General features: G+C 44.4%; 1 protein-coding gene across 1 annotated transcript in view; it reads left to right on the forward strand.

Annotated features, from left to right (window-relative positions):
- Positions 1 to 14,208, forward strand: part of LOC142295566 (glyoxylate reductase/hydroxypyruvate reductase-like) — a 62,457-nt gene that overhangs the window by 29,502 nt on the left and 18,747 nt on the right. The window contains exons 4-6 of the mRNA XM_075338678.1: positions 6,470 to 6,586; positions 7,883 to 7,971; positions 9,278 to 9,382. Coding sequence (XP_075194793.1) covers positions 6,470 to 6,586; positions 7,883 to 7,971; positions 9,278 to 9,382 — 311 coding nt within the window. The remainder of the gene's footprint in view (positions 1 to 6,469; positions 6,587 to 7,882; positions 7,972 to 9,277; positions 9,383 to 14,208) is intronic.

The raw sequence follows: 14,208 nt of genomic DNA on the forward strand, positions 1-14,208 counted from the left end.
AGCTGCAGTCCAATAGCTGGTCTGGGGCCGAAAGCACGTCGGGGTACTGGACCCTAGTTCGGGGAGAGGCTTCAAGCAACCTGGCAATTAACCTGCGGAGGACAAGGCCTTTATGGACTGTTCCCACGAAGCTAAGAGATCGGGGGCACTAGCGCAATGAGGGGGATAGGGCTTTCCAAACAAAGCAGCCCACTGAAATCCCAAGCGTGAGCTCTTGAGAGCAAGCTCGTCTACTACCCATAGTAGGGAGTGGGGCCCGGACAACTACAAGCTTACAAGCCACTTGGACACTTCTGAGATTCTGTGCACGGAGGCAGGCTCCGGACCATCAGGCAGTACTGCAGGGGACGGAACCCGGACGAGCTCCCCCAAGAGAGCAGTGGCACCCAGAGACTTGGTTTACCACGTTGTCAGCATCTGCTTTCCTTCTGAGTGAGTACCTGATTAACCCCTGCTACCAGCGAGTCTCTGCTCCCCCTGCAATCCATCCCATCATCCAGGGTTCCGGGGCCTTTCCCTACCCGTGAAGGGTAACGTCATCTGGCTGCCCCACTCCATCACCCCGGGGACTCCCAACGGTAGCGGCGGTACTCCCTATTACCGCACACCACGGGTGGCGTCACAAACTACCTAACTCCCCTGTAAATAACCCCCCATCACGTTTTGGAGTGACCCTGAGCCCCCGAGTCCAGAGACCCTTGAGCCACGAGTAGTGACACCCGGATCCGAGCGTTTCGACCGCTGCTCGGGCGGTACACGTCCAAAACACATATGTATTTTTTAAATGTTTTTAATTGTATGTGTTCACTGTTTAAGGCTTTTTTGATATTCACATTGATTTGTGTTTTGTGCAAACATCAATAAAATCGCTTGTTACTTTTTTCATATTGTGCCTGGTTGATCCCTCATTCATTTGGCCCTTCTTTTCCCTTGCTCTTTACATAGCATAAAGGATCTTTAGAAATACTTTTTCTAAAGAGCTCTTTATCTATGGTAGTGTATACAGGGACAGTTAGGCAGGGATTAGGAATATACACCCAGAACTGCTCGTGGTTCAGGGTGCATACTGGACCTGACAGGTTCCCTTTAAATGCACAGTGCTCAGCATAACTGAGTTCATACCTTTTAAAAAGTAAGATATTAATCAATATCTCATCGAATACAAGAACAGTTTAAAAAAAATTGACATGACTGAGTTTCATGGAGCATTTTTTGACCTATAAAATGAAAGTAAGGTTAATAATATAACCTTCATGAGAACATTTCCAGCATCACTCTCCCTCCGACATCCAGACTCTAAAAGAGGTCGTTCTTGAAGAATTGGAAAAGATAGATGTTGCAATATGTCTATAACTTGTTCATTCCTTGGCTGGAAGACTTGGTGCTGTCCTTAAATATCATGGAGGTCACACAAAATAATAGATGTAGTAGTCTTTGAAGTGGGGTGTGTTCATTATTGCATCAACTAATTTAAGTAAAGCTAAAGATATTGTAATGAAAGCTAAATTATTAGCCTTACTTTCATGTTATAGGCTATAAAACTCAGTCTTATCAAAATTTTAGGAATGGTTCTTGTATTTAATGAGAAATGAATTAGGATATTACTGTACAAAGGGGTCATACTAATTTATGCTGAGCTTCTTGTGTCTCACACAATAAAGAAGCATTGCAAAACAATGTAGTGTTGTGCTTTGAGGCCAGAGTGACCCCTATATGGTTAAGCAGATCCAGATGCTGACACAGCATAGTTGAGCTGTGCTGGCAGCTGGCTTATACGCTGCCAGCACAGCTCAACTGTTTTTTGAAGGCACAACCAGCTAGCTCTTAAAACAATGGATAGGAGTCCGTGACTGAGAGAGGGAGCATGCAGTCAGACACAGGATGGCATCTAAGAGGGGGGAAGCCAGCACTGCCTGAGAATGGCATGCATAAAAAAAAAAAAATTTTAGTGTAAATTCACAAATATTCCAACTGTACTACAATGCAAATTGAGATTTTTAGCAAATGATTGATCAATTATTTGAGCCGCCCCTGCCAGCGTCAAGGCGAATCTCTATAGGAGGGTCCTACCTATATTTATATTTTCAATGTGCCATATGGCTAACTAATTAAATTAAAAGCAGAACCATATTAAAGCACACATATACCTGATACATGTCAGAACCGCTCCCATGCTGCAAAGACAGGCTAAACTGCGAATAAAGGCAGTCCATGTCCCAGCATGTGCAGCTGTGTGCCGCACACACTGGGACAATGTCAGAACTAGCCCTCACAGTGCCCAACCAGCAGCCATGAATGAAGGCGGAACAGGCCCAAGCATACGGTGCTTAAATAACAATGCCTGTGGAAAAGGCGTGGTAGCTGTGTATGAACAGACTCCAAATTATATATATGTTGTTAAAAAAGGGTAAAAACGGCTATCACTGCTGCGCTTATCACCACTGCAAGCCAGGAATTTGTTAATCCAAGTCCTTATTGTAAGTGCTAATACAGGTCAACGCGTTTCAGGGGTCACAGCCCCCTTCCTCAGGACAATATAGCAGACAAGGATAGTATCTCCCCTAGTTTCAGTGAATTCGGTGCCGTGGTGACGTCATGACTACAGCACACATCACCGTTGCAGCCAATCACTGAGCTCATCCAATGTAGACAGCACAAGCTATTGAGCTTAGGCTACTTTCACACATCCGGTTTTTGCTCTGCGGCACAATACGGCGTTTTGCAGAAAAACTGCAACCGTTTTTTTTACGCCGGTTGCGGGTTTTTTGCATAGACTTACATTAGTGCCGTATTGTGCCGCATGGGGTTGTGTTCGGTCCGGTTTTTGCCGCATGCGGCAGATTTAGCCGATGTTGCGGCCGGGTGGAACGTTCCCTGGAACGTTTTTTGCTCCGGCAAAGGCTACTTTCACACATCTGGTTTGAGCAGTGCGGCTCAATCCGGCTGTTAAACCTATGCAACGGACGCGGCGAAAACACTGCATCCTTTGCATAAGTTTTTACATGCGGCCCGTCCGTTTTTTTCCGGTTGCGGCATGCTAATGAGCATGCGCAGTGGAAGAAACCGCATGCGGCGGCCAGATGCGTTTTTTTCCGCATCGCGCCGCATCCGGCATCCATAGGCATACATTGAAAAATGCGCCGCAGCGGCCGGATGCGGCGCGATGCGTTTTTTTTTGCCGGAGCAAAAAACGTGCCAGGGAACGTTCCATCCGGCCGCGGCATCGGCTAAATCTGCCGCATGCGGCAAAAACCGGACCGAACGCAAGCCCATGCGGCACAATATGGCACTAATGTAAGTCTATGCAAAAAAACCCGCAACCGGCGGAAAAAAAAATGGTTGCGGTTTTTCTGCAGAGCGCCTTATTGTGCCGCAGAGCAAAAACCGGATGTGTGAAAGTAGCCTGATAGGCTGCCGGGATGATGTACGTAGTAGTCATGACATCACCAATTTAGACAATGCAGTCATAATCAAACGTTTTGAGAGTGATAGAAATTTTGTTTTTAGACCTTTTAGTCAGAAGTTTCTATGGTTACTGAAGCACAATTCTAAGCATTTTATATAAGTTATATGTTTCTATTATTGACAAATACATAAACTTCATGTAAAGACTCAATACTTACAGTGTGGAGTCCCTTATTTTCAAGACTTCTGTAATTCACAGCAACATTTTGAATATCAGATTCTGGACCAAATCCTGACTGATGACAACAAATACTTGTCTAATCAGTGGTTTGCATTTATTACAATTTATATGTTTTTGTATGTCCACCCGCTTTTTGAGGATTGACTATTAGTACTCAATAGGATTAAGATCCGGGCAGTTTACTGTCCATGGACCTAAAATTTCAACGCCTTGTTCACTGTCTCACACTTATGACTTTTGCCTTGTGACGTGCTCCATCATGCTGGAAAAGCATTGTTCATCACCAAAATTGCTGTTGGATAATTGGCAGACATTTCTCTTAGAGGATATTTAGGTACAATTCTTTATTCATCGCACTATTTTTAGGCAAAATAGTGAGTGAGCCACCTTCATGGATGAAAAGAAACACCACACATGAATTATTTCTGGATGCTTTACCGTCAGCATGACACAGCACTATGGCAGCACTCATCTTTTCTTATTTTATTTATTTTTATTTATTTGATTCTTTTATATAACTCTATTAATTCCACAGCACTTTAAACACATCATCATCTCTGTCCCCATTGAGGCTCACAATGTAAATTCCCTATCAGAATATGTTTGGAGAGTGGGAGGAAATCGTAGTACCTGGAGGAAACCCACACAAACACGGGGAGAACATACAAAGTCCTTGAAGATGCTCTATGGGATTTAAATTCAAGATCCCAGTGCTGCAAGGTTGTACTGCTAACTAAGGGTGGCTTTACACGCTGCGACATCGCTAGCCGATGCTAGCGATGGTGAGCGTGATAGCACCCGCCCCTATCGTTATGCCAATATGTGAAGATCGCTGCCGTAGCAAACATTATCGCTACGGCAGCGTCGCATGTACTTACCTGCTCGGCAACGTCGCTGTGACCGGCGAACCGCCTCCTTTCGGCGTCACAACGACGTCACTAAGCGGCCGCCCAAAGCAGAGGGGCGGAAATGAGCGGGACGAACATCCCGCCCACCTTCTTCCTTCCTCATTGCTGGCGTGTGGCAGGTAAGGAGAGGTTCCTCGTTCCTGCGGCGTCACACAAAGCGATGTGTGCTGCCGCAGGAGCGACGAACTACTTCGCCCAAGCGACAGCAGCGATAATTGGGAGAGGACCCCCATGTCAACGAGGAGCGATTTTGGACATTTTTGCAACGATCCAAAATTGCTCCTAGGTGTCACACAAAACGAGATCGCTACAGCGGCCAGATGTGTGTCACAAAATCCGTGACCCCAACGAGATCGCTGTAGCAAACTCGTAGCGTGTAAAGCCCGCTTAAGTCACCTTGCTGTCCCTTTCTTCTCCAGACAATCATTCCTTCAGATTTCTCAAACAGTTGGAAAATGGCTTATTCAGAGGAAAAAAAAGTATAGGGATTGGACCGCAGAAGACTACAAACTAAAGCAAAGAAAACAAATTTTCATCACCAATTTGTGACAAGCAAGCATACTGTCTCAAAGGCCCGTTTCACACGTCAGTGAAAAACAGTGAAGTTTTTCACTGGCGTGTAAAACACGCACATGTCCCTGCGTGTGCCGTGAAACACGGCACACGTGGGTTGTCTAAGTGCAATCCGGGCTCCGTTCTCCGTGGCCCGTGATTGCACTTAGAAATCAACTCACCTGCGCCCGCTCCCGCTCTCCGTGGTGCTGAATCCTCCCGCGATGCAGCATCCGGCCGGCGGTGACCCCTGCAGCAGCTGCTTCCGGGTCGGCTGTGTCGTGCATCATTAAGATGCACGACAGTAATCAGCCAGCTTAGAAGCAGCAGGGAGGACGGGCTGCAGAGAGCGCGGCTGAAGCCGGGTGAGTTAAAATGTTTATTATTTTAAATGCACGTTTTTTTCTGGCACGTGTTTCACGGACCACACCACTGCGTGGTCCGTGGAACATCAGTGATGCCAGAAAAAAATGGACATGTCTCCGTGCGGCAATCACGCACACGCGGGTACGCCGCACGGAGACACGTGCAGTGAAAAATCACTGACGTGTGAGCAGACCCATTCATTATAATGGGTCTGCGTATGTCAGTGATTCTGGTACGTTTAAATAAAAGCACAAACGTACCAGAATCACTGACGTGTGAAAGGGGCCTAACTGACATGGTTTTCAATTTTTTTTATGGGTTAATAATATAGTACTGTCTTGTTGCTGCTTTCTAGTGCATTAAGAAGGAAGACAAAAAGTGTAATTGAAATGTTAATGCAGGAGTACAGATGTCAGCTACACCATGTCACTGATTAATCACACTGAGTCTGACACTGCTGCTAGATCCACTCCTGTCTCTTTCTCCCTGTATTAATGGAATCTCTGTATTTGCAGGCTACTACTCTCAGTGCTGCAGGTATACATTATTACCTGAAGTATTTGACTACTGTTTTAGGGCTTTTGTTTCCAATCTTTATTGGTGAGATATCATCTCTCACTATCTTAAACTACCCTAAAATTACTATTACACTCCGTAGCTTGTCTTCTATACAGGCTATGGTGGTCCCTCCATTTGGCAGAACCATACTATTTGATGTGATAGCTTCAAGGCATTATGTGGAAGTCTGGTTGGTTGTATCGGAGGTCATGTCAGCCTTCTATGGCTGATACAATTTTCTGCAATGTGTAAAATGGAAGTAAGCATTATTTGCCGATTCACGCATTTATTCTAAATGCAAATTTAATGAAATTCAACACAAATTTGATATGCATCTAATAGATGCGCTCATCTCTATTTTTAATAATCTGTTAGACATGACAAGATAAATGTCTGTGTCTTTTCTATGATTTATAGTACTTAATGTTTTGCTTCTCAGAGGCATCCGAGTTGGATTTACCCCTGATGTTCTAACAGAAGCTGTGGCTGAGCTTACTGTGGCGTTATTGCTTGCAACATCTCGAAGACTAATTGAGGCTGTGGATGAAGCAAGGGGGTAATGTAAAAAAAGCTTATATAGAGGGTAGCACTAAGAGGTAATTTTGCAATGCCTATTCATGCCACTAAAGTTCTCTAAACTGGTGATTTATAACGGTTTTAACTCAATCCATTGTGATATGCACTTTATTTTATACTTGGCTATAAAATCTATTAGATCCACCACTGCATACAAAAAGTAAAAGAAAAATATTATATTTATCAATTTACCATATCTATAATAAACCCTCTTTAAGGCTGTATGCGCATGCTGCATCTTTTGGTGACCACAAAAATGCAGCGTTTTTGGCCCAAAAAAAACACACACGCGTCAAAATACGTCAAAAACGCATCAGCAGGGCAGATCAAAGTGCGCCTGCGTAGGACCGCAATGCCGGCCTGTATGGATGATGTAGGGCACATCATCCACACTGGGCTGCTTAGAAGGAAGGCAACGTTCACTGCAGAGAGGAGGCGCCAGATCGGAGAGCAGCGACACCCATCGGACCTGAGTATTATAATGTGATTTTTACCTTATACACAGCGGCCTGTGCTCTTATATACAGCCTGTTAGAATGCTGTCTATAAGAGCCCACTGGTGGTGGCCACAGCTTATAGGGGCCAAATCTGGTGACAGGTTCCCTTTAATAGTGTTATTTTTATACTAGTCAATAACTTGTAACTAAACACATTTAAGGAGTCCTTTTAAATTATTTAAATTACTGAATTCAATGGAAACAGTACATGTTGCAAAACAAGCTCTGCATCATTGTCCCACCAAATATAAAACATTCATAACATGTTCAGGACAGGCCAGATGGCCAATTCTCCATTGTGGTCATGTAACATCAGAGAATATAGCATTGTAATTTTGGCAATATCATTTTTGTATTTGAGTTTCATTAAAAATGTTCTTCCTTCTATAACCTGTGTATTGCACTGGCTATTGTTGGCTCCAGAATGGATTAAATGATAATCTGTCAGTGAGCTTATTCTGACGCTTCAATGGAAGAAGGTCTACCTTTTTTCACTTTTTTTTTTTAGTTCTTCTTACTTGATATCCAACCACAGACCACATCAAAGTTGACTGTGCAGAAAACAGAGCTAGGCAAAGCCAAAACAGTGAAAGATTTAATGGAATCAAATTGCAAAAATGATTTTAGCTCCAAATTCACTGATTTAAGTGAAAAAAACAAAACAAAACAAAAAAAAAACAAAAAAAAACAGCTGAGATGGGTAACCCCTACTCTTAAAATACATTTACTAATGGCACATGGTCCTAGAGGTCACTAATTCCATTTCATATTTTACATAGTGGGGGATGGGGCACATGGAAACCCCTATGGATGTGCGGAAGTGGACTCTCTGGTAGAACTGTTGGAATCCTAGGTTTGGGACGAATAGGTGAGTTGAGTAATATGGTGTCGCAAACAAAAGTGTATTCATATGGTAACAAACTGTTGCAGTATATTATGGACTTATGGGTTTATATAGACTCGTCCACGTTTCTGGAAAATGTGGTTATTATTATTATTATTATTATTATGAATTCTGCATCTGATGTGTGAGAGGAGAAACTATTCTTCAATGAAACTTTAGTGCTGGGGACTAAAATGGAATGAGGAAACAAAAAAGAGACAAACCAACCCTCCTGTTACAATGATCGATGACATACAATAGGGACCTTATTGGACCGGACTCAACAGATAGGGTTGTGCACCCCTGTACAACTCCAGTATTCAGCTTGTTTACAATTGGCAGGTCACTCGGTCCAGATACTCCGGGAAACAACTCCTCTTCAACACACTCCCAGTTCACGTGGGGGGAGAGGAGAATAGAAGCGTTGATGATTATTCAATTCAAGGTGTACTAAGAGACCCCACAAGGACTGTACTCACTGGAGAGGGTTGTGCACCCTCGCACAACACCAGTGTTGCCAACTTGGCTCCAAAATCAGGTCTGTGAGCTCTCCTGCTGGACTGCTTGAATGTGACTAAGCAGTAGGTCAGTTGCATGTGATCCTCTGGGCAGATAACTATTAGTCCTTCACTGCCCACCACTGCGCCTACCGCAACTTTGTCAGAGACAAGAATTGGACAGATATAGCAAGAAAAAACGAAAAATGCAGTATAACTGGCGCTGAAAGCAGAGAGGCTAGAAAAACTATATTGAACCATCATTGATTACACAGAACATGTTTCTGAGGCTGCTGCCTCCTTCATCAGGTGGCCTAATGGAGAGGCACTTTAATAAAGAAAACAAGTAATTGTATGAACAGTATATGTGAACCCATACACTATCACAGTGCCAGTATAGATAAGGTGTGATTAGTGCATCCTACTAGAGTGAAATGATGAATATCCATAAATAATACGAATAGTACCTGAGAGAATCTCCTCCTGCTGATGCTGGCACAAAATCCCAACACGCGTTTCAGCGTGTGGCCTTTGTCTTCGTTTTATAAAAAGTACACTAAGCAGCCCAGTAAGTGACACATCGCTGGAATCAGGGTCACTGCCTCTACATTGTGCTGCTCTCAGATTAGGTGTCAAAAACCTGGTGATAGATTCTCTTTAAGGATACTGAGCTCAGAGCAGAGAAGCGGTGCCTGACCACTTCTTTTGAATTGAGGAAATTCAATGAAGTGGACAACTTATTTAACAAAGAAAACCAGTAACATTGATTTTTTTTCACTTTGTATTCCTTCTAGGGGAAGCCATTGTGTATCGTTTGAAGCCTTTTGGTGTTAATAAATTTCTATACTATGATATTGCACCCAGACATGAATTAGCACAGAAGATCTCAGCTGAATATGGTGAGAATGACTTCTACAGTAATAATACTATGATTTCCAGCATCTGAACTGTTTTTGAAACCAATGTTTTTCAATTAGTGCTGTATTGCTTTTGTGCATACTGCTTAATGCCCTATATATTGGGCTGAGTTATCTATATACTATGTTAATAAAATGTAGGAATAATCTCAATGGCAGCCAGGTCGCTTTGGATGGTTGTCGCAGGGTCCTCTGATTAAACAGATATTGGCCTTGTAGCTCAGCAAAAGCTACTTAATATTTATATATCCTTTAATAAAAGGACTTAGTTTATTGAAAATGCCTCTCTTTGTTCAATTTCGATTACAAATATGAGTTTATAAAGAACATCAGATGTTACAGATATGGACACTAACGTTAAATTTTTTTTAATATAAATAATATATTTTTCATTATAAAACATGTTTTATTTTTTAGTGTTGATTTACAAATCTAATACAATGTAGAGAAATTAATTCTAAATAATACCAAAAGACATAAAGTCTTAAAGGAGCTACATATTTATGACATAGGACTTCTGCAAACAGATATGAGGCTGTCCAGTTCAGGCTGAGAGACCCATAGACAGTCGGTGTATTGCTGTCAGTGCTTGACCTGAGTTTCACAGATGTCATGTATGAGCCCTTATCTATAGAATAATTTATCAATCTGAGATTGCTGTATGTCAAGTTAACGGGAGATAAACTTCAATACTTGCCAGTGCCCACTACACAATGTATGAAGCAGCAGTTTTCCATTCTGAACATTGCTTACATCTGCCACTGCCGGAGAAGCTGATTAGTAAGGGGGGTGCCAAGTGCTAGACCCCTATTGCTATCATATTGATAGTCCTGGACAACCCCTTTAAAGGGAACCAATCACCCGGATTTTTCTATATAACCTATAGCCAGTGCTATACTGGCACTATCAGGCTGATTCTATACATACCTTTAGTGGTCAGCTCGGATGTATAGGTTTTGAAATCCAAGAAGTAAAGTTTATAAAATCATCAGCTTCTTGAGTGACAGCAGCTGAGGATCAGATAATAGCTGCTGGGTATTCATACTTATCCCCTCCCCCTGTTAGAATTAACATAAGTATTATACAATCGAGTTAAATTTTTACTTTCAGGACCTGTGTTGAGGTCATACCCATGTGACCAGAAGGTGTGGAGCCATTTGTTGGATCACGCTTGTTTCTGGCCATGCTCCTCCCACTTAAAAAATGAACTAAGCTGGCCAGGTCTTACTACAGAACAAGAAGAGTTTCAAAATGTTTGCACAACTACCAGTTGAGCAAAAATTTTGCTACTTTCAATCAGTTTGATATGAGAAAACATGCATGAACTGCTTGACACATTGGAACTAAAAAGGGAATCTGTCGTGTTGAAAATGGTATCTGATCTACAGATAGGACATTATACACCACTCACAAAAAGTTAGGGATCTTGGGTTTTCAGATGAAATTTCCTAAAATGCCCTCTAACCTTTTCAGGTGAACTAAATCTGACCTTCTCTAGACTTTTGAATGCACATGTCCAACTGTACAATGTTTCAGTACTTTTTGCACAACTTGCTGTTCTCTAACACGAATCCCTAACTGTTCTCTAACAATATCCCTAACTTTTTCTGAGTAGTGTAGAACAGGAGGAACTGATCAGATTGATAGGTATTTTTGTGAGTAAAGTATTTTAGCATTTCATTCATAGAAATCCTTTGTGTTTGTATGCATTTGAGTCCAGTGGGCAATCCTACCAGTGAGTAACAGTCTTCCCTGTATGACTGTGCACGCTGAAATATCCCACTGGACTCATGTGCATGCAAACATCAGGGATTTCATAGTATAAAATGCAATACTGAACATTTCCAAAAAAACGATATATCATTCTGCTCATCTTTTTCACATCATGCTCTCCATATATAGGACTCCATGTACAATATGACAGGCACCCTTTAAAAGGACTCTTTCAGCACACAATGGCTGTTTAAACAAGTACAGGTGCTTGGTGCATCACGGTATGGACAAACTGTTAGGTGGGCTTTAGACGTTGCGACATCGGTAACGATATATCGTCGGGGTCACGTCCTTAGTGACGCACATCGGGCGCCGTTACCGACATCGCAGCGTGTAAACCTTAGGAGCGACGATCACCGATCGCAAAAACGTCAACAATTGGTGACACGTCGCTCCTTTTCATAATATCGCTGCTGCTGCCGGTACGAGGTTGTTCGTCATTCCTGCAGCACCACACATCGCTGTGTGTGACACCGCAGGAACGACAAACATCTCCTTACCTGCATCCACCGACAATGCGGAAGGAAGGAGGTGGGCGGGATGTTATGTCCTGCTCATCTTTGCCCCTTCGCTTCTATTGGCCGACCGCTTAGTGACGTCGCGGTGACGTCGCTGTGACGCCGAACGCACCTCCCCCTTGAAGGAGATATTGTTCAGCGGTCACAGCGATCTCGCCGACCAGGTATGTGTGTGTGAAGCTGCCGTAGCGATAATGTTCGCTACGGCAGCAATCACCACATATCGCATGTGCGACGGGGGCGGGTGCTATCGCTCTCGACATCAGTAGAAATTGCTTGCGATGTCGCAACATGTAAAGCCCGCCTTAGGGTATGACCGCACGCTGCAGTTTTGTCGTAACCACAAAAATGCACCCAGTGGCCAAAAAAATCGCATCCTTTGGCCAAACAAAAATTGCATCTTGTGGCCACAAAAACACATCAAAAAACGTGCGCGTTTTTGGTGAATATTTGACCATGTGTTTTTCTTTGCATTTGTAATCACCAATGGGTGAAACATGCGAAAAGAATTGACATGCTGCATTTTTGTGGTCACCACAAAACTGCAGCCAAAAAAAAGGAATATACGTATAGCAAATCTGAAATGTCATAGACTTTGCTGGGGAAGGAAAATCATGCAGTTTGTCGTGACTAAAAGATCACCACAAACTGCACCAAAATCGCATGAAAAATTGCAGCGTGCGCATGGGGCCTTAAGTGCACCTTCCCACCTGCTTGTTTTGCCTCTATTTCCAGCCACTCATCTTCTTTCCTTGATGGCTCTGGTTCCATAGAGCCAGAGAAGGGTGGAAATAAATTAAAAGCAGGCAGGTGGGAAGGGGTATTTAAATGTTTGTCACCACCATGATGCAGCAAGTGCATGTGTCGCGGGCGGAGGAGGGGATGCTGCTGCTCGGGTCCGGCTGCTGCTGCTCGCTCGGTCTGTGGCTCGAGTGGTGGGCCGGATCCCAGGGACTCGAGCGGCGCTCCTCGCCCGTGAGTGAAAGGGGTGGTTTGGGTGTAGGGGTATTGTCCGTGACGCCACCCACGGTTTGTGGTGAGGTTGGGACACCACCGCTGCTCTGTACGGGGATCCTGGGAGTGTTGACAGGGAGCAGCTGAGATGTTTTCTCCCCTCCGTGGGTAGAGGGGTTTTTGGTGGTCCCGGGGCCTGCTGGTGGAGGTCGGAAGGTGGGATGCGGGGCCTGGCCAGGTGCAGGGTCGCGGGGCAGCGCAGTGCCAGACGGCACGGTGGTACTTACTCAGCCAGTAAAGCACACGGAGTCTCTTGTAAAACAAACGGCTGGATGGACGAGTCCCACAGACGGCTGCGGCGGTCACTCCCGGTAGGTTGGCGGTAACTGACTCTCCCTGCACCGGTGTTCTGTGCTTGGCCCCAATGGCTTCCCACTGATAGCCCGCTCCCCAGCGGTTTGTTGGCTAGGGGAGCCCTTCCTTTGCCCGCAGGCTCTGGCCCTAGGAGCTCTAGCCCTGGCGGTAGCTTTATCTCCCTCACGGTTTGGACGGTTGCCTTCAGTCGGGTCTTTACTGCTGGGAAACCCCGGAGGTTCCCGTCGCTGATGGATTTGACCGGTTTTACGGCGACTCCTAGCCTGGTCGGGGTCCGTAGGCCCTGCCGGATGGTGCTGGCTTCTCTTCGCTCCCCGGTTCGGTACCGGCGGCCCACCGCCTGTCCCCGGTCCTCACGGTTGTGTGTCAATCGGCCTCTCCTGCAGACGGTCATCACCGTCTGCCAACCTTGCTGTCAGGTGCCCGGGCCACGTACCCGGACATGGTCAGTCGGTTCCTCCACTCCTACTTCCTCACTCTACGACTCCTCAAAACTCCTCTCTCTTCCTTTTCCCGGCTTCAGGACTGTGAACTCCTTGGTGGGTGGAGCCAACCGCCTGGCTCCGCCCCACCTGGTGTAGACATCAGTCCCTGGAGGAAGGCAACAAGGATTTGTGTTTTGACTTCGGTGTTCCTAACCGGGGTGTATGGTGTGTTGTTGCAGTACCTGTGACGTCCTGGCTTGTCCAGGGCGCCACACATGTACTTGGTTTGAACAGTCATTCTGTGCTGACAGAGTCCCTTAAAGGGATATTCCCATCTTCCAGATCCTATCCCAATATGTAGTAGCTGTAATAATATTAGCAAACACCTCCAATTAGAAATGTAGTATAGTTCTTTTAATTAGCTATGTCCCTTACTTCATGCGCAGAGAAGTACAATAGTTTAGTAATCCATGGTTATGACCACTAGCAACTAAACTGTTACTATATATGTGGTCGTAACCATGGATACCTAAGCTACTGTAATGCACATAAGGCACGTGACATAGCTAATCATGAGAACTATACTACATTTCAAATTGGAGGTATTTGCTAATATTATTATAACACCTACTACATATTGGGATAAACCAAAAAAAAATGAGCCGGAGCATGAGTTGGTATACACACTGGCCATTAGATAAAGAAAACAGCCATGCACTTATATGTTGCATGCACGCCAACTCATGCTCCGGCTCATTTTTTT

This window comes from Anomaloglossus baeobatrachus, chromosome 1, assembly GCF_048569485.1.
Source record: "Anomaloglossus baeobatrachus isolate aAnoBae1 chromosome 1, aAnoBae1.hap1, whole genome shotgun sequence".
Classification (NCBI taxonomy): domain Eukaryota; kingdom Metazoa; phylum Chordata; class Amphibia; order Anura; family Aromobatidae; genus Anomaloglossus; species Anomaloglossus baeobatrachus.